This window comes from Lethenteron reissneri, chromosome 52 (assembly GCF_015708825.2).
Source record: "Lethenteron reissneri isolate LAM-NWPU_2019-01 chromosome 52, ASM1570882v1, whole genome shotgun sequence".
NCBI classification, from domain to species: Eukaryota; Metazoa; Chordata; class Hyperoartia; order Petromyzontiformes; family Petromyzontidae; genus Lethenteron; species Lethenteron reissneri.
This window is the reverse complement of record NC_083830.1, coordinates 5,140,328-5,164,781: the sequence shown is the minus strand read 5'-3', so window position 1 is coordinate 5,164,781 and position 24,454 is coordinate 5,140,328. Positions and strand designations below refer to the sequence as shown.

The following is a 24,454-nucleotide window of genomic DNA, read 5'->3' as shown; positions in this document are numbered from 1 at the left end:
CAATTGGTTACGAGTTTAGCACACCGGTGTGTTGGAGAGTAAACCCACAACATTTACAATTTGAGTACCATGTTTTGGCGGCGATTACAACCAGCTTCAGGCGATTAGGGGCCGTACATAAATGACGTCACGCTATTTTGGACGATTTTTGACCCCCCCTTCGTCACACGGCGTCACAAAAAGTCAGACCCCCCCCCCTCAAATATGACGTCACAAAGCCCTGCCCCCCCCCCCCCCCCCAAAATAAAACATGCTTCAAATCGCTTTAAACTATTGTCAATGTAGTGCGTATTTAATGTGGCGCTGCACTCTGACGTAGGAGAAAACATTAAAAAGTCTAATTAAGTAGAACGTGTTGTCTATTTAAAGTTGCGCATTTCTCACCCCCCCCCCCCTCGTCACACATCGCCACAAATATCTGCCCCCCCCCCCAGGTGCGTGACGTCATTTATGGACGGCCCCTTAGCCAGAATTGTGAAGAAGTCTCCTGGTTTCCGTCGTAAATATGCATTGTCTTTGAAACTAATACCAGTGAAGATGATTCCTCCGGTCTAGATAAAGTTCATGAAAAAGGGTCCCATATATAATGACATTAATTTAAATGTTTTCTTAACAGTTTTTTTAGACGTGGATAGGCATATGAACAGGCAAAAGAACACGTTGTTATCCACGATATCTCTGAGGCCTTAACAGGAAAAGTAGAGGCCACTTATTGACGATTGTGTTGAGATTTTTGTTGTTTCTGCACCACTGCCAACGCCGCAGCAGCATCACCACCACTATCATGTAATTCGCTTAAAACGAATGACAACTGAGCATAAGTGAGACAAACGTTGAATTTATTTGATATTTATTATCCCAAAAGCAACAGTCGGAAGCGCAAACTGATTTGAGCAATCTGAAATGTGCTTTACAGAGTAAGCTATTAAATATTCACGGATCATTGGTGTTAAAATTATTCACTGTTACTAACTTTTGTATTGTCAAAGTGGTCCTCAGCCACTTTAATTAAACGGCTCATAAAAACAACACTAAAAAAACTGAATAATTTAAACAGAATAATCACTGCGTTCGAAAATTTGATAAATTCTGAATATTGAACATGTAAAGTTTGGCGCAAATCTTCACTGAAGCGTGTAAGAAGGCATAATCACGGCATTTCACTTCGATTGATAGATAAAAGCACAAATAGCAAACGGAGGCTGCCTCTGGATCCTGTGTTTTAAGTGCTGTGTGTTACATTTCCAGTCATCGTCACAAACTTTGGTCCCCCTAGCGGACACTTTGCAAACCAAAAATATGAACCAAGAAAAGACAGTCGGCCACACATTTATGGGTTTGATAAGCTGAACATTTAAAAATGTGGATCTATTTTTTTCTACCAAAAATAAGTCGACACTTAGAATTGTTAAATATATATCTAGGTATAAATTGTGTGCCAACGTTTGTGCTTCTGTCACCAATTTTCAATCCTTAAAAAAATCATTGCATACCCAACAGGTAATTCACATAGATACTAATTCTATATATATGAGATCACCATCAGCCATAATTTATCTACTGCTCGATGAATCCCCCTACAAATATGTCAACTATCTATATCCTACTATGTATATAATTGTAATGACTTATTTGGCACAATTCCATTAGCAGGCGGACACAATTCCACAACCACTCGACGCAATTGGCACAACAGCACAGGCGCGGTGACACACGCGGTGACACGCGCACACGGGACCCTACGTCCAGCTGGATTTTCACTTGAAGGAGGCCTGCACCACGCGGCCTTTGAGAGGCTGCGTCGGGCGGAAGTTGCACACCAGTTGGGAGCCGTCGCTCGCTTTCACTGAGCGGAATGCAGCCAGCTGAGAGGTAAAAACAAAACGAAGACGAGAGATGAGAGGCAGATACCCGACCCCGTATAGCCCTTAACATACCAGAGGGCAAGTGCTGTTAGCGAGTAGCACGACACACGATGGATTCTGTTGCCACTTTCGCTCCTTCCACACGAGTCCAAAACACCTAATTTGTGGAAATTGGCCAAATATCCCGACAGAAGACCCTCCTGTAAAGATAATATTGAGATTTAAATTTCGATTTAAAGCTTTCGTGACTGCAGGGAATAATTTTCTTGGTTCTTTCGGTAAAGTCACGTAGAAGGGAAATAATATGAATTTGAGACCCCCTACCGCCTACACATTCCACGAGGAGTGACTAACCCCATATCTGCATTTGTCATCAACATGTTAAATTCTTCTGTTGATATGTAAACTTTGTCAAGGCTTTCTGCTCCTTCCACCCAGCTTAAAATACGCTGCCAAGCTTAGTGTTCATTAGGACGCTGTCTTTCCGACAGCTCTGTTTTTCACCTGAAGACGGCTGCTTGCGTTGTGGCTGAAACGTGAGAATTTATTGTTTTATTTTTATTATTTGTTATTTCCCTTCTACGTGACTTTACCAAAAGAACCAAGAATATAATATTGAGACTTAACGAGACTCCGACAACAATCGCCATTTGTCACGAAGTGGCGGTGACGTCACCACAGCGCTTGTGCCAGGCTACGTGCACGTTAAGGCGACGCGAAGTGTCGAACGCCCGCTGACAGGAGGTCACGGGACAGACCCAAGTGCCATGGGTTGACTGAGATGACCGGCAGATGCACCAACTTTGCCCTCTACTGTGCCAACTTGCTGTGTTTAGCAGCTCCCCTTGTGAGCGTCGCTCCTCTGCCCTCTGCTGTTGCTGGAGGAAGACTGCCTCCAACTGCCCAGTAGCGTCCTTCACGAGCCTCCTCCACAGAGGCCGATCTTAGATCCATATCCTCTCGTACCACATCATTCCATCTCTTCTCTCGCCCGTGCCGCGCCCGTTTGGCCCTCTATCCGGCCGAACAAAAGCTGTTTAGGCATGCGGTGGCTGGGCATGCGGGCTACATGACCCAGCCAGCGCAGCCTTCCCTGCCGGAGGAGCTCACCGATGGGACTGTACAGATAAGTGAAGCAAGCTTTTATTTTATTTTACCAGGTAAGGCCCACTGAGCTATATAGCTCTTTTTTGTTGTTAGAAGCGACCTGGCCACAAATGATAGCTCAACGAAGTGGCTTATCATGTGGACATTTATAGCAGTTAAATACTCTAAAACCCAAGTCGATTCTAAATGTGGAGGGACAGATCGGAGAACCCGGAGAAAGATACACGCGACCACGAGGAGAACACGCCAACTCCAAATATACACGCGTCGGTGGTCGGGATCGATCGTACCCACGACCTCCTGTATACCAGGCGAGGTGGTTAACATCTCGCCACACATTCAAGCACCCATGGTGTTCCCAGTACCCCCCCCCCCCCACCCCGGGCCTGTATCGTTGTCTCACCTGCTCCTTGCTGACGGAGATCGGATCCTTGAGCACGATCCAGATAGCGCTCTCATTGAGGGGCGGGGTGGTCAGAGAGCCCAGGTAGGACCAGAAGTCCAGGGACTTGGGCAGGAGAACCGAGGGGTCGTAGTTCTTGAAGTCCGCCTTGGCACCCTGGAGTACAAATACATGAATAAATAAATACGGCACTCCGAGTGAGGTCGCTTGCAACAAATGTTGTTTTTTTTTTTAATTCTTTATATTAAGTTCACTTGCTTGCTTGCTTAGGACCGTGCACATCTTTCGGTCGTTTTTTAAACCACTTCCCGTGATCCAATCGAGCTGACATTTGCCACACAGACTCGTTGTGCGTAACAATTACTTTTCGTGAAAAATTTTTTCCAAAAATTTTACACTTTTTAGGACAAAAATGTTATATTTAATTACCAATTGCTTAATGGTTGCATGCAATCATCTGACCCATAGGTGGCAGCCATCTCAAGCCAGAGGACGAGAGGACTCTAGCCGCCACGCATATAAAGGATTTATAGTGAAAAACTTTGTTTTCACGGGTAAATTTTTTCACAGTCTTACCGTTAATGTTGGCTCAGGTTAAAATGCAGGCATCCGTCTATAAAATGAATCCACCAAAACTCCGACACTCTCGATTTTTTTTATAAAAAAAATGTCAGCAATGTAAATATTGAAATCACAATTATTTACAATATTTTTCAATCCGCTACTGGATGAAAGCCTCCCCCATGCTCTGTCAGCCATGGAGGTTGTTGAACCATACGCTGGACAATTGCACATTTCTGAAAGTCGGGGTGGCCCAGAATCAGTTTAGATATCAATCGCCGCTGGTGTTAGCCCTGGCTGGGAATCAAACTCAGGTTGGTGCAGTAATGGCGCAGTGCAGCGAATAATTTCCGCCCACTGACTTCCCATGGAAGTCCAGCAGAGATCAAGTTGAGCTCATGCGTTCGAGATGTCATCTTTGCTGAAACGGAAGTTCAGCTGGGAAGCTTAAAACGTTGATGAGTGAACTCTATAGTGAAAGAGACCCTAACTATCAAAACCGTACATAATATTCCTGATTGAATGTACCCGCTGTAGGTAGAGACTTAAACCAGTTCAATATAACTATGGAAGTGAAGTTATAGGTGCAGTCCTGCAATTTATAGCTCACTCCGTTGCTGCCAGACGGGCCATGATACGATATGTTGCCGATTCTTTCACGTTAATTACGATGAATAAACATACAAATAGACACAAATAAATATCCTACTTTAAGAAGTTACTGTGTTTGCTCACCTGTACTTACCACTCCAATCTCGCATGGGGTGATGTACATACACGCAGTATTTTCATTGCTTAAGTTGCATGTAGTGTATAGTGTACTGTATATAATATTTAACACCGAAATCAAGCATGGCTACTTTATTTTTTGTCACGCCACATGGTGACGATCGCTGGACCTGGTTACAGCCTTTGAAGCAGTTTTGCCGGTTTCGCCGGATCGGCCCATGATCGCTGGATAATGTTGGAAGCCGGATAATCGCGCAGTGACGCAGAGTCGATTATCAATTGTATTATCATTATTATTGGATGGCGAAGTAATTTTTCTCGGAGCATTTCTATTCGTGAGCAGAGTTTGCTATTTTCTTGTTTTCGAACGCTTCCTATAAATTAAACAGCGACAACACCACGTCAACCAAAAACACATGACTGACGTTATTATTTGTTTGGTTGTTGCAAACCGGTGGTTTGTAACGTCTGCTTTCAGACAACTCGACAGCCCACAATGCTCGTGTTCACAGACGTTGCCCGTGGCATTCTGGGATTGTGCGTCACGTGTCCACACAGTCGGTCGTGTCATCACCTTGTTCTCGATGGCCTTCAGAGCATCCGTCACCTTCTGCAACCCCGCGTTATTTGCGCCAACCTGGAAAAAATATAAAATCCGACGTCAGCTTTTCCGTTACACACTGAAGCTGAATATGAGAACACCCCCCCCCCCCCCTTTGGAGCAATGTCCAAGGGGTGTGCTTGCCCCCGACAGTCTGTTACAGGCTATGCAGTGGATCTTTGTATTTGTGAGTGTAGGTGGGTGAGGGTGGGTGAGTCTGTGTGAGGGTGGATGTGGTGAGCGGTAGTGTGGCGGTGAGCGGCTCGCGCTCTTCGCTACGAACCAGGCTATACCGAGTTCAATTCCCGCTCACGGCCACCAAAACCGGTGACGATTTTTTGAACCGGTCCTGGGCCTCCCCTAGGTCGACTCAGCCTCAAATGAGTACCTGGTGCGGTGTGTAAAATCATCGCCACTAGGGGGACAAATGTGGTCAGGCATGGTGCTGGCCACCCACCGCCTCGTGTACTGTTTGGATTTTCATAGGTGCTCGCTAACAGCACTTACACCAACAGTCTGTAAAGGCTATAGGGGGGATCTTTGTTTGAGTGGAGCACCTCCACGAAGGCGCCCAGCACAGCCAGTCCATCGCTCTTGTCTTTCGCCTCGTCGAAGCTCGCGTACTTGACCGCATTCCAGTGCACCAGGTGGAGCTGCAACAGAGAGACACGGGCGCGGTGAGCCACTGCGTGGCGGACGGGGCCACGTGGGAGGTGACGCACACCTGTCAAACCCTTATCAGTGCCTGACCTTATTACAGACCAATTCAGACCTTATTGGTCGCCCCGTGCGCCTTCTAAATCTCAATGTTCATCCTACAAAGTCCCATCACAAGGGAGAAATACAAAGGAACAGAGGAAAATTATGGTACCACACAATAAAATTTCGATTTAAAGCTTTCGTGACTGCAGGGATTCATCTTCTTGGTTCTTTCGGTAAAGTCACGTAGAAGGGAAATAATAAAATAATAAAAATAAAACATCATAAAATAATTATCACGACGTTTGGGCCACAACGCAAGCAGCTGTCCTCAGGTGAAGAATGAAACACCACCAAGCTTGGAGCGTATATTTAAGCTGGGTTGGAGGGGGAAGAAGAGCGCCTTGACAAAATAATTTGCATATCAAGAGGAATTTAGCATATTTATGGGAAATACTAAACAATTAGTTTTTGTTGCCCGTATTGAAACGGCTGTGCGCCGTATGGACCTGAAAACTCAATTTCCCTGTACAAGAACACGGGGAAAACCGTACGGGTTGACAGCTATGAGACGTCACGGTGAAGTGTTCTGGCATGTACCCGTGCAGCGGTGTGTCAATCCCACTGCTGGATGAGGGCCTCCCCACACCAAGACCGTAGCCATGGAGTCAACATTGGGGGGGGGGGGGGCAAATCTTCCAGGGGGTCTGGGGTCCCCCCCCAGAAAAAAAAATCTCAATTTGAAAGCTGATTTCCTACCATTTCCTATCTAAAATATTCCAAAATTCACTAACACATGGGATGGACTTTTAATTTATTTTACAATAATGTCTAGTAGTGTATTGTATTACATTGCTGTGTTTTGAAAATTTTACCTTTTCTTGTTTCATTGTATGTAATAGCAGAGATTAGGGATTAATAAAGTACAACCATAACCACAATCATATACAGGTAAACAGAAATATATTTTATAGCAATATATTGGGGGGGGACATTTTTAGCATATTTAAATATTGGGGGGGATGTGTGTCCCCCAATATATATTATAATTACGGCCTTGCCCCACACCCACTGCGTGAGTCTTGGGTGGTTCGTCAAAATGTTCTTAACCACGCTGATCGATAACTGTGGGGAACATAGACTGAGCTTAGAAGTTCAGTCCAGCTGTGGATTTTTGTTTGCCACAGTGACACTCTCCAATTCCCACTAGCCCGTCCTCGCGCGCGATGGCAATAGGCTCGGTTTGCTGAATGCCAATGTCGAGGTCTGCCATCCATGAGAGGGCATTGGAGGACAGAGTTTACTCTTTGGTTCTTTCGGTAAAGTCACGTATAAAGATACAATAATAAATTAAATAATAGCATACTACGACGTTTCGATTGCAACACAAGCAATCATCATCAGGTATAAAAGAAATAGCAACACAAATCTAACCAGAAAACTATAGACAGACATATAAGCAGACAGATATCACAAAGATACATCGGCACACAGAGAGACGTTCTCTCTCTATGTATCTTTGTGATATCTGCTATTTCTTTTATACCTGATGATGATTGCTTGTGTTGGCAATCGAAACGTCGTAGTATGCTATTATTTAATTTATTATTTTATCTTTATACGTGACTTTACCGAAAGAACCAAAGAGTAATTCCTGCAGTCACGAAAGCTCCAAATTAAGATTGACAGAGAGTTTGTGTTGAGCGTTTGTTGGTCACCCATCCCAGAGCTTCGCAGCAGGCTTTAGCTTCCGTGAGACGATGGGTTCTAGTCCCCTCAATTGCAATCGTACGGTTGTGAACACAGAATACAGCATCAGAGAAGCTTGATTCGAAGCTTTCATGACTGCAGGAATCCATACTCTTTGGCTCTATCGGTAAAGTCACGTAGGTAGAAAAAAATAACAGATCACGACGTTTCGATCGCAACACAAGCAATCGTCATCAGGTGGGACAACCACAGCAAGAAAAAATAACTGCGATCGAAACTTCGTAATCTATTACTTTTTCTACCTATGTGTCTTTACCGAAAGAACCAAAGAGTATTTGTTGAAGTTTGAGGAATCCGACGAGCTATAAAGCTTTTTTCCCACATATGTCCAGTAGGGGCGGGTGAGAACGTCACAACAACAAACAGCACAACAACACGAATGGAGTGCAGAGTAGAGAAAACGTTAGCAAATCATTTAAAAACTCTGTAAATACAACTTGTTTTAACCAGGAAAAGCCCACTGAGCTATTGCAACACTGACCCCAATCCATTTTATCTCTGTGTATATAATAAAATTAACTATTATTATGACGTTTATCTTTTAAGGAAGGATCTGGATATGGGAGGGGGGGGGGTGTTTGGCCAATTTCTTATGGTGTTTTGTGAATGTGTCACACAGGATCCCATATACACAGTGACACATAGGGTCACAGTGGCACACAGGTACACACAGACACAGTTGCACACAGTAGTACAGACAATGTTGCAAAGTGTCCCACGGTGGTACAGACAGTGATACAGTGTTACACAGTATCACAGTCACACAGCGTCACACACACAGTGACACACAGAGTCACACACACAGTGACACACACACACAGTGACACACACACAGTGACACAGTGTTACACAGTATCACAGTCACACAGCGTCACGGGCAAAGTGACATGCAGCGTCACGCACATGGTAACACACAGAGTCACACAGAATCACACACACAGTGACACACAGGGACACACAGGGACACAGAGTCACACACACAGTGACACACAGTCACACACACAGAATCAAACACACAGTAACATACACACACACAGAGTCACACACACAGTGACACACAGAGTCACACACACAGTGACACACAGAGTCACACACAGTGACACACAGAGACATACAGAGTCACACACACAGTGACACACACAGTGACACACAGAGTCACACACACAGTGACACACAGAGTCACACTCACAGTGACATACACATACACAGTGACACACACACAGTGACACACAGAGTCACACACACAGTGACACACAGAGTCACACACACAGTGACACACAGAGACACACAGAGTCACACACACAGTGACACACAGAGTCGCACAGAGTCACACAGAGTCACACACACAGTGACACACAGAGTAACACGCACAGTGACACACAGATACATACAGAGTCACACACACAGTGACACACAGAGTCACACACACAGTGACACACAAGGACACACAGAGTCACACACGCAGTGATACACAAGAGTCACACACACACCTCGGCCGAGTAGGACTTCCCATCCACGTTGTGCTCGGATCCCTTCGCGTCCGAGGTCCCCCAGTGGAAGTGGAACTGCTTCAGCTTGTACGGGTTGGCGAGCGGCCCCCCACTCAGCACTGCAAAGACAAAGATCCCGAGTGTATCGCCTTCGACAGACTGTTGGGGCAAGTGCTGTTAGCGGGTGGCACCTATGAAGGCCGGCACCACGCCCAGCCGCCTTTTTCTCCCCATCGCACCAGGTGCTCGTTTGAGGCTGAGTCGACCTAGGGGAGGCCCAGGACCGGTTCAGATAATCGTCACCGGGTGTTGGCCGTGAGCGGGAATCGAATTCGGGTCGCTGGGTTCGTAGAGCAGCGTAGCGCTAACCACTACACCACCGCTCCAACGCAAACAACAACAACAACTGCCCTTCGTTACTAAGTAGCGGTGGTGTCACCATGGCGCTTGTGCCAAGCCATGTGCGCTTTAAGGATGACAGGAGGTCTTGCCGGGGACATTAATAGCCGCTGTTTTTTGTTGGGTTAGTTAAGTAATAATCCAGCACAGTTGACACGAAAAGTCCTTCCCTCTTTCGGTATTGTGAGGTATCCTTCTTCCTTTCATTATATGTTCTGGGTTTAATAAAAAAAATGAGGTGGAAAGCATGCCCGTCGGTGAATAACTAATAATTATCTTCTTGGTTCTTTCGGTAAAGTCACGTAGAAGGGAAATAATAAAATAATAAAAAATACAACATAATAAAATACATTGACTTTACCGAAAGAACCAAGAAGATAAATCCCTGCAGTCACGAAAGCTTTGAATCGAAAAAAAACCTAATAATTAATCTCTCTCTATCATACTCTTTGGTTCTTTCGATAAAGTCACGTAGGTGAAAATTAAATAAAATGAAAACAACTAAAAACAACTAAATTTAGTTGTTTTCATTTTATTTTTCTACCTACGTGATTTTACCGAAAGAACCAAAGAGTATGGATCCTTGCAGTCACGAAAACTTCAAATCTAGAATTAACCATCTCTCTATCATCTCCACCGCTATACAAAGACACCACGCGCCCATAGAGAGGATGAGATCGTGCTAATATTTCTCCCAATTAATCTTTATCTAAGCGCATAAATGCCCGTTTCGTGACCGGAGCTGCCGACGATGAATGACGGAGGGAAAGTGTAATCGAGTCCAAACTTTACGAATGTTATAAAGCGTGGCATTGTGTGTGGTGTATCGAACGTGATCAAATCAGCCGCTGGCTTCGCCGCAATGTGAAGCAATATCCGTAGGAGAGATTGGTTATCGTTCGCTGTGCTCTCATTGTTCTATTTAAGAGTCCAGTTTATCTCATCCGTTGGCCACGCTCCAGGACAGGTCCGAGGATTCAAAAGTAAGAGCTTGGTAGGCAAGCCCAACTTTGGCCGCATGGATATTGTGAGCGCTGCTGCATTTTAAAGAGCTTATGCACGTTTTCTTGGTTTTTTCGGTAAAGTAACGTAGAAGGGAAATAATAAAAAAATAAAAATAAAACATAATAAAATAATTCTCACGACGTTTCGGCCACAACGCAAGCAGCCGTCCTCAGGTGAAGACCAGGTCTGTCGGGGAGACAGCGTCTGTCTGTAAAGTCACGACAGACCTGGTCTTCACCTGAGGACGGCTGCTTGCGTTGTGGCCGAAACTTCGTGAGAATTATTTTATTATGTTTTATTTTTATTACTTTATTATTTCCCTTCTACGTGACTTTACCGAAAGAACCAAGAAGATGAATCCCTGCAGTCACGAAAGCTTTAAATCGAAATTTAGCGTATGCACGGTGAACTTCTTTTGCACCGTACGTAGTCAACCGTGCTGATCGTATGTGTGGGCGAGGGGGGGACAACAAAATAAACACACGCACACTGCGTGGTGTTCGCACGACGCATCTTCGCCGTAACGTGGTTCTTTCATAAGGGGACATTCTTTCACAGGACGCGGTTTGTGAGTGGTCGACGACGAACTACTTTCTCGAGCTGCGTGGTAGGATTTCAGTACGCGGAGGGATACAGTAACGCGGTGGTGCTCGTATTCACCACCACAGTGCATTGCGTCTCTTGAAATATTGAGTTGTTTTTTTTGTTGTTTTAACCGAATTCTAACAAAAAAAATGGCTCTTGTTATTTTGGTTGCCTGCCCCTGGTCTAGCGGCAGGTAAGTTTGCCTTTCGGTCGATAATCCCCTCCTGCAAGCCAGCCGGCTAAGCAATGTTCCAGCAAAAATAAACCGATTTAGAGAAATCGAGGCAGGCAATGATACAAAAAAAAGAACGCTCGCGTACCACTGCTGTCGCCGGAGTCGTTGTAGTCCACGGAGAAGGAGTGACCGCTGTTGGAGATGCTCATGGAATCGGCGCCGGAGTAGCTCACGGAGAGAGCGCCCAGTGCCGCGTCGTAGACGGCGCTGGCGGGCACGATGTCGATGGGAGACTGGCGAGACCCATCGGCGTTCTTAAAATGCTGGCCCCACACCTCGGGTCCTGCAATCATTGCACGGTCATCCTTGTCTTTAATCCGAGAAACGATAATAGACGTTGTGACACAAAACCGCCTGCATTTATTTCTGCCAACTCGACACGAGCCCGGTACACGGCCGCCGGTCACAGAAGCAGAAGATCGGACGCGGCCGGGGGCGAGCTTGGTGAAGAGGGGCGGATTGGGCTCGCGGCCCCGCGCCCAGGTGCGGGGAGACTCGAGCAGAGAGAAGTGAACGTTTATATGGGGGGAGGGAGCGGCGAGGGGGGCAACATACAAGTTGTAGTGTAATAGCGCCGGCTGGTGACGAAAAGCGGCAACTGCGGTGTACAAACAGCACACACGCTAGTGACCGACAGTATGCACGGTGTGTGTCGGCAGAGTGTAATAAGTCGGGAGGGGTCCATCTGGAAGCCCCTGGATCCTCCTAGTGGGTTCGAGAAGGGGGGCGTCGTCTCTGTCATCCCTCGACGTCGCGCTGCTAGATAGCCTGCCAGCTGCCTTAGTTCGTTAGCGCCGCCGATGCTGGACGGCTAGTGTTGTGTCGGCTAGTGTGTATCGTCGTGATCGTGTGTGTTAATAAAAGAAGGTGCCTCCACAAATGTCGTATCCGAAGTCCTGCACTACACAAGTATAGGGGAGGGAACGGTAATGGGGAACGTACAATTATAAGGGAGGAAACGGCAATTGGGAACATATAATTATAGGGGCAATGGGAAAAATACAATAATAGGGGAGGGAACGGTAAGGGCGAACATACAAAACAGCATTATTTGGCATCCCTGTTTTAAAATTCTGGGTGGGAGGGGGGGGCACACGAAAACGCATGGGAGGAACGTGACGCATTGCGCCATAAGATCGGAGAGCTGTGAGTGTCTTGCCCTTCGTCTAGAGACGGGTTTGTGGGTGCAGCCTGGCGACTGCTTGGTCACTCTGAGGCGGGTGAAAGGGCTTCTGGGAGAGGGAAACTCAAGGACGCCCCGCTCGAGGGTGTTTGGCCTACTCATCCGCAATGAGCAGACGTGGTGGGAGTGCCACACACTTTAACCCACCTCGCGTGACCTGCCTAACAACTTAACCATAGATTTGCATTGCTCGCTAGATGAGGGGGGGAGGCGGATGTAAGAAACGCGTTGGATCGAACCGGTGATGTCCAGTTTGCAAATCCAGTTCGCAGTGTAATCTTTTATTTTATTTTATGGCAGAGGAAGGGAATTAAGCTGGAGAGAGGTGTATCCTTTGAGTCGAGACCGTGGCCCTGTTGTGAGTCTTTGTGAAGTGAGTTTCGAATGATTGGGAAACACACCGTGACTATCATGTAGCTTGATGCCAGTTTTAACGGGAATATTGAAATACCAATTCAAAGCAGATTATCATATGTCTGGGCGGACCTCACTCTTCGAAGAAAGACATCATCAGTAGAGGTCACGATTATGGGTAAGGGTACAGGTAACCCCACACTAATTCAAACAGTGACATAATTAACCGACTTATGAGGCTCCCCGTGATATTAAGTAAAGTCAATTTCCTGAAACATATTTTGCACGCGTGTTTATAGCTCAAAGATCACTTGATACACGTCACCTAGTTTGCGTTTGGTTACATTTTTGCCTGTTGCGAACATGCCGTTAAATTAGTTTGACTGAATAAAATGCGAATAAAATCAATTATAATATGATTCAGATTAAGTGACACTCCAGGATTAGCCTCCATCTGTGCGATCAGAAGTGCAAATCGTGTCATTGTTAAGGGGGCAGAGTTGGGTAAAGACGACTTAAGTATAATTATAACCCTCCTAAAAAAACTGCCGATAAGTGTTGCGTGTGCGCTGTATCACGGCGCTAAAACGCATTTACCTATATCTGGCCATTTCGTTAAATGTTTAACTGCAGGTGACTTTTAAACCGACCACTTTAAGGTGCCACTCAATAGCGATAAAAAAGAATAATTCTGCCCGTTTGAACCACGTGCCCGCAATCACCGTGTCGTGCAAAGTCCCCGGGATGGCTCCTATCGAGACTTTACCACTCGCCGGGGTCACGCAGGATCACGGTCGAAAGACCCTGAAGGAGTGGTTCTTAACCTTTACTGCAGCCCTGCACCCCTTTGCTTCTCAATCGTAATGTTTTTAAAAATATAATGTTCATAAATACATAGGGGGTTTGATGAAACAAAGTAAGTTGTATTTCGATTTAAAGCTTTTGGGACTGCAGGGATTCATATTCTTGGTTCTTTCGGTAAAGTCACGTAGAAGGGAAATAATGAAATAATATTTCCCTTCTACGTGACTTTACCGAAAGAAAGAATATAAAGTAAGTTGTAGTTACGTGCCCGTGATTCATTTGTCTTTTCGATTATTTACCTTCGAAAAAAATATCTGCCCACGTCTCGCACCCCCCTAGAAAGGGCATCTCCGCGCCCCCAGGGCGTGCGTGCACCCCAGGTTAAGAACCACTGCCCTAATACATTCGCAGGCGACGCGCTGTGTCTTTAACGGGCTGTTTAGGCGACACGTTGAGGCTGTCTATGCAAGCCCCTGATTGTTGGACCAGGGCAGGGCCAGCAGCCTAGAATTTGACCCCGAACCACAAACCCTCCTCGCCCCCTCCCCCCCCACATAGTCTGTGAAGCTTTGTAATGGTTGAAAAGCAAGACTGTGATACACCCAATGTGTAACTTGGAAATGAAAACAACAGCGTCATTACGTGTATTAATGAATGGCAGTTCTGTGCCTGAAATTCAAATAAGGTTTTGCACCTTGGTAAAATGAAAACAAACACATAAATGCCACTTTTATTTCACACCGCGGTGGGTGTGTTAACAAATACGACAACGCAATGCGTTTGTCTGCTTCACGGTGGCCGCTAAATATCGAGCGACGTTCTTGGAAAATGAGCAGACATCGGGTGATGGCGTCACGGGTCCAAATTAGTTCTAATGCCCACAACTTGCAAGCTGGTGTTGTGCTCGCCTTGTGTTGCACAGGGACAGCTGCCATCGGGTAAGGTGCGCCACGGTCGTGGCAAGATGTTAACTACCTCGCCTGGTATACAGGAGGTCGTGGGTTCGATCCTGACCTTGACTCCTGCTGCTTTATATTTGAAGTGTGCGTGTCTCTCTCTCTGGCTCCCCCCGTGGTCACCTAGATTTTTCTCCGGGTCCTCCGGTTTCCCCCCTCAATATTTAGAATCAACACGCGTTTCGAGTATTTTGGCGGCTCACCATTTCAACACGATAAGCCATTTCGTTGAGCTATCATTTGTGGATAGGTCGCTTCTGAAAAAGCTATATAGCTCAGTGGGTCTTACGCCTGGTGAAATGAAAAAATATATTTTGTAGTTTAAGGGGGTCCCCTGAGGCTAAACGAACTGCGCTCTGTGAAGGCCTGGCTCCAGTACGTCTGGAATCGGATTGGAGTTGGGGGCACCACAACAGTGACATACTGCTAAGCAGCAGAGTGAACTTGGGTGGAGTCAAAGGGGGCCTTTGGTTGTCCACAGCCGACCCTAGGACCCGCCTAGCCCCAACCCTGCCTGGCTCCGAGGCGTTGTTAATGATTTAGCTTTACGATTCATACACTGTATCACGTAAAACAAGCAAAACAACGACAACCTTGAATTGTAATAACCGAGGTAACGAACAATGTGGTTGTCAGAAATGGGTGGTGGCAAAAAACGGTAAAGAGAAGGAATTGAATTGACAAAGAGTGGCCCACAAAGTTGGAATCGTCCTTGGTGGCCCCCTGAACACTTAAACCTGGGCTGGGTTTTTTAAAATAAGTTGGGGTGTTTGTTTTGTTACAACGTGTCCCCACTGAGGGTAACAATTGGGAACTCCTGGATATACCGTGCAAGCCTACACCGAGCAGTGCATAACCACGTAAACGAAATAATAGTTACTTTACTGAAGATGTTATTTTAACAGGGCCAACAGGTACAGATTTGATAATTGGTTCTTTACCCTTCTATCTGGCAACAAAACTGACACCTTTTTGCAAGGAGTCATGTTTGCATAGACCGCAATACCTGCAGTCATAACACAAACAAAAGAACATAACTCTGATAATGTGCACTGTCCTTGAAGTTGATTGGTCCACACCCGAGACAGCTTTCCTTCGAGCCTAGTCTCATATGGGTTGGACCAGATGACGCCAAAAGGCGCACAACTCAAGGACAATGCACCATCAGAGTATGAGGTCCCCATAGTGTAGATGCTTGCCCCGAGCTCTCATACTCTGATGGTGAATTGTCCTTGAGTTGTGCGCCTTTTGGCGTCATCTGGTCCAACCCATATGAGACTAGGCTCGAAGGAAAGCTGTCTCGGGTGTGGACCAATCAACTTCAAGGACAGTGCACATTATCAGAGTTATGTTCTTTTGTTTGTGTTATGACTGCAGGTATTGCGGTCTATGCAAACATGACTCCTTGCAAAAAGGTGTCAGTTTTGTTGCCAGATAGAAGGGTAAAGAACCAATTATCATATTTTTACTGGCAAATGAGGTCCCCATAGTGTAGATGCTTGCCCCGAGCTCTCATACTCTGATGGTGCATTGTCCTTGAGTTGTGCGCCTTTTGGCGTCATCTGGTCCAACCCATATGAGACTAGGCTCGAAGGAAAGCTGTCTCGGGTGTGGACCAATCAACTTCAAGGACAGTGCACATTATCAGAGTTATGTTCTTTTGTTTGTGTTATGACTGCAGGTATTGCGGTCTATGCAAACATGACTCCTTGCAAAAAGGTGTCAGTTTTGTTGCCAGATAGAAGGGTAAAGAACCAATTATCATATTTTTACTGGCAAATGAGGTCCCCATAGTGTAGATGCTTGCCCCGAGCTCTCATACTCTGATGGTGCATTGTCCTTGAGTTGTGCGCCTTTTGGCGTCATCTGGTCCAACCCATATGAGACTAGGCTCGAAGGAAAGCTGTCTCGGGTGTGGACCAATCAACTTCAAGGACAGTGCACATTATCAGAGTTATGTTCTTTTGTTTGTGTTATGACTGCAGGTATTGCGGTCTATGCAAACATGACTCCTTGCAAAAAGGTGTCAGTTTTGTTGCCAGATAGAAGGGTAAAGAACCAATTATCATATTTTTACTGGCAAATGAGGTCCCCATAGGTACAGATTTTTTTGTGTTTAATGGTCATTCCGCCCCCCCCCCGGCACCTCGGATTAGCGCGGTTGGATATGTACGGTGCGAAACAGGTTCGGCATACACACACACACAGCAAACCTACATTGATACACGCACGCACGCAGGCGTTATGCACACAATAGTCACGCAAACAATAACAAACAACGGAGGTGGTCAGAATCTCACAAAAGGCGAAAAAAGTTGACGGTGAAGGGAATGTGATTCTAGCAGCTCCGCCTTGACAGCGGTGCCAGTGGCCTTACTGTGATGGGGCACGCCTGAGACTGCCATCACTTGTCGCTAAACATGACATTTTTTTTGTTTGTCAAAAAGGCAGATTCGTTTTCCTTTGACAAATGTAAACGTTTGACCTCTCTCGCTCTGTGCCCTACCGCCGCCGTTGGTTTGTGGCCTCTGTAGGCTTGGGGCACCGCCTGTGGTTCAACCGTTGGTCTGTGAAGGGGGAGCGTGGCTCTTGAAAGGAAATTGTCTCTCTGAGCCCGTGCCGATGCCGATCGGAAAAAGAAAAGACTCCCGCAAAAACTTTGCTCTCACTTTGCTCGCGATCGACTCCAAACTTCCTTGATAATTAAAATTAAATACGTTATTGGTATTCTTCTTGGTCGATTAGCAAACGGTGATCTAGCACAGTTTTGGAATGACCAAGGTTTGTTAAACATGCATTTATAAATATTAAAAGGTCAGAGATCAAGACATATACAATAGTTGATCACCACTGAGAAGAATACCTTTTTTTATATATTCACCGATTGTTATTTCCCACATGTCTTAAATAAATAAAAAATTCGATACCATTGTTTTTTACATATTCCAAGGTTATTGCTGCAGTAATAAATATACTTTTCCGTACTATTATCTCTCACTCTTGCACCTCTGATTAGCACGGTTCGACATACATAAATATTCTGAGTAAAAATGTATTTTATTGTGCGTACATTTTTTTAAATAGTTGGACGCACACTCACTGTTTATGCTATCCGGTATAATTCGAATGCAACTAAACATTGAGAAGGGTCTCTTATCGAAACACACCGATTGAGCACATCACAGAGACGGTCGAAATTAACAATCTCTTCTCATTCCCACTGATGCAATCGGAACAACTTGTATAATGTGTGCAAAATATACACTTTTTAGCACTTTGCCATGGCTGCACTTAGTGGCAACGGTACGATATGTGTCTGGAGTGTAATTGTAACAAATTTTATTTTACTTTTCGCTGGAAATTACATCCAGATCTTAACGACAGCTCAGCTAAAAATCGAATCAATTGTATCAAAAAATTCCCACAAGGCAACTCGATTCGATTGTCACGGTCGAGTGTTGGAGGGTCACAGCGACACGATCCAACCCGCTAGTATCCAATTATAAATAATAATTGTGCTCGCGAAAGCCGGCTTATAAAATGCCAAGGTTACATGTCATCCAGAAAATTCATAATCATCGCCATCCATTAGACTTTCCACTGCTGGATGAAGGCCTCTCCATGTCATCGCTACACTTTCGTCTCCCCTGCCGTTTTTGTATCGTCACTTTTACAAAGGCACGTTTATCTATCTAGGCTGCAAATATTGTAGCAACGCTATCATTGGCCGAGAGTTATTTAAAATTTAAAATGACAAGGTGAAGCAATGTTTCTGCAGCCACCCTTTTTCTTCAGAAACTGAGAGATCGGAATGGCAGATTGTGACTTTCAGTGGCAGGCTGCTGCGGTATTGTCTATTTTAAGACAAACTGTCCCCTAAGTTTTGCCTTCCCTCTCGATCTGCTCGCAGAAGGAGCCAATATGCGAACATATGTTCACTCTATTTTTTTCAATTGTTGGGTTTGGTGGTAACGTTATTCTATCCCCTCTGCCTTTACACACAGAGAATAGGAATCTGTATTCATACTGGTGGAATCCGATGAACTATGAAGATCTTTTATTAGAGGTGCCCAGGTGAGGCACTGGGTCAGACATTCACAACAACAAACAATACAGAAAACACGATGGGAGTGCAAAGTATAGGAAAGGTAAGCAAGTCACTAACATAACCAACGCAGTCCCTGAAAAATTTTTTCTCACATATTCACACCTGTTATAAATTTTTTTTTTTTATAATAGAGTGTACTCATAGTTAATGAATGCCAAGTGTGTACGTTTTCTAAACATAATACCATATTATCTTTCCAATTTGAATGCTCAGTTCCTGCAGAAGAAGAAGAGGACGCGTTTGGCACGTGGAGCGAAACGTCGGACATCGTGCCGAACAAACGGGCGGCGACAACGCGTAGCACACGTCGCATGAGGCGAGACAAAAACAAAGATCCCCCGTATAGCCTTTACAGACTTTTGGGGCAAGTGCTGTTAGCGAGCACCTATGAAGTTTGGCACGACACACCGCATTGGGTACTCATTCGAGGCTGAGTCGACCTAGGGGAGGCCCAGGACCGGTTCAGATAATCGTCACTGATGTTGGCCGTGAGCGAGACGCACACGTACACACTAACGCCAATGTGCTGTGACCGTGGGTGTGTAGAAACTTACCGTTCTCAGAACCGTAGCCCCAGTGTTCGCACATTGTCGCTGAAGAGAGCTGGTGGAGAGTGGTATCAGATAAGGTTTACGAGGAGTTCTCAGCAGATCGCTTGTCTGATGATCTTAGCTTACCCCAAGGAGCGCCTTTTATAAGGGCCCACGCACACACGCACACACACACACGCACACACACGCACACACACGCAATGGCACGCCTACCCGCATACATGCAAGTATACTTACACACTCATGCTTAGACGGAAGAAAATGACACACCGATCGTTCTATTCATGCATGGTGTACTAAAATTGATCGTCTTTCGCACGAGTACATTTCTATATGTGTGCTTTTGTTTCCACGCGTGTGCGCGCGTGACATTACGAACCGTCGAGTATGTTACAGGTGCATGCATTGGGGTACCCGTCTCTTTCAATACATACACAGCTTGAAGTTCACTGACATTTGTGACATCTCAAATCCACACTCCTGCCCAGTTGTCCGGTAATTGTCTTTGGCCAATTAATTAAAATGTCCTTCTGCAATGCGTAAACCATAAAAATACATAAATATATAATTTATCTAAAAAATCCAAGATATATAAAATATTACCAAAACATCAAACATCTAAAACGGTATCAAATATTTAAGCATGCTCTAACATCCACATGCAAGTTAAGTAAATGTAAATGCGCATACATAATACATCTAAGCATTATCCTCCTGTCTCGGGTACTCATTGAGGTTTAAGCAGTGCAAACAACGAAAGTTAAGTGCAGGCACACTATTTTATTTATATAATTGTCAACACTTCATCAGCAGCCGTAGGAGTTGGAGATTGATTTTTTGTGTACATGTACTTTGCATACACGGGGGGATATTTGGCGAGGCGCGTGTGTGCGACAAAAAAAAACAGTTTGGGTAATTTTTTTTTACGGAGGTCTCGGAGTTTGGTTCACAGAGATGGAAGAATGGCCCGCCTATCCTTGGGTGTGGAGGTGAAAAGCCGTTGGCGTTGAGAAAGGAGGTTGGCGCGTTCCCCACCTTTGTCTCCCCAACGTCGCCGACAGCAGGACCACAAATGTGCAATATCATGTCCTCGTGGCACTTTTAGCGGACGTCTTTTCCATCGCTGGGAGAGCAAAAAAATAATCGGAAGTGAATAAGCCAACTGTAAAATTCAAAAAAAGTTAATTTTAATATTCCCGTACAAACTATTTATCAACGCGCTGTAGAGTTTTCGATTATATATCATGCGTAATATTTTGCCACCGGGATGTATAATTGCAATGTTATGGTTTGGTAGGCATGCTGCGATGGTGCAATGGCTTGGTCACTGGACTTGCAATCCAGAGGTTTCTGGTTTAATCTCCTGGCGCGGCAGTTAAATCCCACCGCCCTTGTCCACCCATCGGTATAAATGGGCACACCACAAATTTGTCGATCGGTAGGTCATGTGCGGCCGGGTAAAGTGTGGTTACCTCCACCTATTTCAAGACTTTTGGCCAGCGTGGAAGAGTAGGCCAAATACCCTTACGAGGGGGCTCTTGGGTGCAATGGTGGCGAGATGTTAACTACCTCGCCTGGTATGCAGGGTTCGATCTTGACCTTGTCACCTGTATATTTGGAGTTTGTATGTTCTCGCCGTGGTCACATTGATTTTTCTCCAGGTCCTCCGGGTTTTCCCTCCACATTTAGAATCAACATGCGTTTTAATTATTTGGCTGCTATACATTTCCACAGAGTGATAATGCACATTCTTGAGCTATGATTTGCGGCCAAGTCTCTTCTTAAAAAGAGCTGTATGGCTGAGTGAACCTTACCTGGTAAAATAAATTGGTTTATTTTTAGAGCTCGCTCTAGCGGAGGCAAGTGCAGGGCTGCACCTTTAACGCATTTCATTGTTTGACTAAGCCGGCTCAAAAACGAACCCCACCTCAACATTTCTGAGTGCTGCGGTTGAATGTGTGAAGCATTTGACAGCGGCCAGCATCAGCACCCTCGGCCCTCCAGTGAATCATCGCCATCGATGCCATCGCACTCGCATCGCATGTTGGATGGGTCCCAACGCGGAAGCCACCTTCCCCGGCACGCACACTCTCCGATCCGATTGTCATAATCCCAGCGTTGCGTGGTTAGCACCGACCGCACGCACGTCCTGTGGTGCCGGTGGTCGCTGGTAGAAGCGAAAGTGGCGAGAAGCGTGGGCGACGCGATCGTGCGCCGTGCCCCTTCCTCGAGGCATTGGTGTGCGTTGCTCGCGACGTATGTACGTACGTACGGTGAACTTCTTTTGCACCGTACATGGTCAACCATGCTAATCGGACGTGCATGGGGAAGGACAATAAACTAAAGACAAAAAGCAGGTCTAAAGAAATGCGTTTTCAATCGAGATGATTTAAAAGTGCATAGCTCCAGCGGCTTCCTAACATTGGAAGGAAGAGCGTTCCAGACGGCCGTTGCTTCACTCATTCCCTGGTATATACTTGCTATGTTTGCGGCATTCAGCTCATTGGAAAGAAGCTAACGTGGAATGATCACATTGATGTTTTCTTCTGCCGCTCTTCCTATCATGTGCCCGACAAAGTGACCAATCCGATTTAAATGGATACTCACGGATGCTAAAAGCTGTTAAGTAGATGACGACAATAAATCTGCCCGTGGACTTACGATTCCCCTTTCACTGCTCAAGTTACAAATGCTTGGCTTAATTACTGTAATTGTTCGTGGCCCGTGCATCAGGAATGTTCGCGGATATCCAGTATATGCATGCACGTGTACACACAATTACATGCGCACACACACACTGACGCTATAAACACGTGTTTTTATTTCACCAGGTAAGGCCCACTGAGCTGTGTAGTTCTATTCCAGAAGCGACCTGGCTACCTTGAATAATAGTTCGACGAAGTGGCTTATCATCATCATCACGTGGAAATTTATAGCAGGCAAATACGTCTCAACGCACGTTGATTCTAAATATGGAGGGAAAAAACGGAGGACCCGGAGAAAAATCTACGCGGCCATGGGGAGCGAGACACGAAAACTCAAAATATACAACAGCAGGCGTCAGGCTCCGGATCGAACCCGCGACCTCCTGTATACCAGACGAGGTAGTTAACATCTCGCCACCGTGGCAACCACACACCCTTTTACAACAACAAGATCCACCGTTGGCCACTAAGTGGCGGTGATGTCACCACAGTGCCTGTACCAGGCTAGGTGCACCTTCAGGCTATCACGTGAAGAAGTGTGGAAGGGTCGCTGCTGGAAGGAGGTCACGAGACAGACCCACGTTTTATGATTTGGCTGACCGAGACGACTGATAAATCCAGCATCTGTGCTGCCCACTGTGCTAACTTCCTGTAATTTATCCGCCCAAATTTCTGCTCGTTGTTGTGTGTCACTCCTCCGCCCCCACTCCCCCATAAAGTCCGGGCCCACCACCACCACCACCACCACCACGGCCGGCCACCTTTGTCTTCCCAGTGCATGCCATTCACACATCAAACCGTGTAGTTATTTGAGGCTGAGTCGACTTAGGGGATGCCCAGGACCGGTTAAGATAATCGTCACTGGGTGTTGGCCATGAACGAGAATCGAACCCGCGTCGCCGGGCTGCGGTTCGCGCGCTGCGTTACGTGCTCGGTGCAGCGCAGCGCGCTCACTGCTACCATACCGCGCATGCGCACGCGCGCGTAATGTAGACACCGTAGACGTTCTAAAAGCTGTGTCGACCCTATCGTTTGACAATACACCGCTAGTCGAGGGCAGTGTTTCGCCTGTCACCGAAACGTCGTGAATTAATTTAGTTGTTTTCATTTATTTTATTTTATTTTTTACCTACGTGACTTTACCGAAAAAAACAAAGAGTATGTCACCATATCGCCCTGGATGTGCGTTCCACCTTTAATCTTGATTTGAAGCTTTCGTGACTGCAGGAATCTATACTCTTTGGTTCTTTCGGTAAAGTCACGTAGGTATAAAATAAATAAATCACGACGTTTCGGGCGCAACCACCTGATGATGGACACTTGTGTTGCGCCCGAAACGTCGTGATTTATTTTATTTATACCTACGTGACTTTACCGAAAGAACCAAAGACTATGTTCCACCTTTGTCAGCTCTCGAAAGCTAAGCGGGTGGCTGAGTCTGGTTCGTGCTTGTATTGGAGACTGCCCGGGAAAAACTTCAGGCTTAGGCTGTGAGTTGACCGGGAGTTTGCGGTACAGACACTGATTTGTGAACCCGTGTGGCATGTTACAAACCCCCTCGCAGTTGCATGTGTGGGTTTCTCTGGGTATTCCGGTTTTGTTTCACATTCCAATCGTTTATAGAATTGGGCAAACATCTCAATTGAATGCATGGCCCTCCTGAACACAACTCCGCGACACTTGAGTGAAGCTATCTTGGGTCATCGTAATAATAGTAATTATTGTTATTATTTTCTCCTAAAAGCTTTACTGGACCGAAATACATAATGAGCTCATTCTGAACGGAACGTTAAGTATAAATGATTACCTATTTCTCTTTAGCGTCACTTAATAGTTGACGCAATTTTTGTTTATATCTACCTGACAGCCAAACATTTGACCGTCACTCATCATCAACCGCGATGACTCCACTGCTGGATGAAGGCTGTCGCCATCTCTCCCGGGCTCTGTGACGCAACAATCCATCTGCACGCCAGCTGATTGCATCGCTCCGTCTCCGCGGTTTGCGTCCAGTCAGGCGTATTCCATCCTTTGGCTGACTGATGCTATATTTACAAGAATGCTAAAGACGCTGATGATTATTCAGGACGACGATGATGATGATGAGAAATATAATTGAAAACGTAACCATGTCCGGATCTCCCATCTCAACATTGTTGGAAATCATGATGTCGATGACTCGGACGATGATTTGATGACGACGGCACGTACGTACGTTGAACTTCTGTCGGCGCCGTATGGAGCCAAGCGTGATACATCGTCACCGCAAAACGTGACAGCTCCACTGCAGATCAACAGGCTGCCACGTAAAGGGCCATCCGTCTAGTACGTACGCATGGAGGGG

At 45.8% G+C, this 24,454-nt stretch overlaps 2 protein-coding genes across 2 annotated transcripts in view; one reads left to right on the top strand and one right to left on the bottom strand.

Annotated features, from left to right (window-relative positions):
• LOC133355844 (cytochrome c oxidase subunit 4 isoform 1, mitochondrial-like) overlaps positions 1-24,454 on the top strand; it is a 554,855-nt gene that overhangs the window by 340,775 nt on the left and 189,626 nt on the right. The gene's annotated exons all lie outside the window — the stretch shown is intronic.
• LOC133355916 (carbonic anhydrase-like) lies at positions 823-19,583 on the bottom strand. Its single transcript, XM_061573337.1, has 7 exons — positions 19,409-19,583; positions 11,535-11,732; positions 9,226-9,344; positions 5,824-5,919; positions 5,240-5,302; positions 3,376-3,531; positions 823-1,865 (listed from the first exon to the last, which is right to left on the bottom strand). The coding sequence occupies exons 1-7, from the start codon at positions 19,440-19,442 to the stop codon at positions 1,758-1,760; spliced, it is 774 nt and encodes a 257-aa protein (XP_061429321.1). The 5' UTR covers positions 19,443-19,583; the 3' UTR covers positions 823-1,757.

Bases quoted from the DNA above. Each gene is read 5' to 3' on its own strand.
- LOC133355916 (XM_061573337.1), bottom strand. From the start codon at position 19,442: ATGTGCGAACACTGGGGCTACGGTTCTGAGAACG. The intron at 11,733-19,408 runs GTAAGTTTCTAC...CAATGATTGCAG, and splicing joins GGGCTACGGTTCTGAGAACG to GACCCGAGGTGTGGGGCCAG. The intron at 1,866-3,375 runs GTGAGACAACGA...TTTACCTCTCAG, and splicing joins TCTCCGTCAGCAAGGAGCAG to CTGGCTGCATTCCGCTCAGT.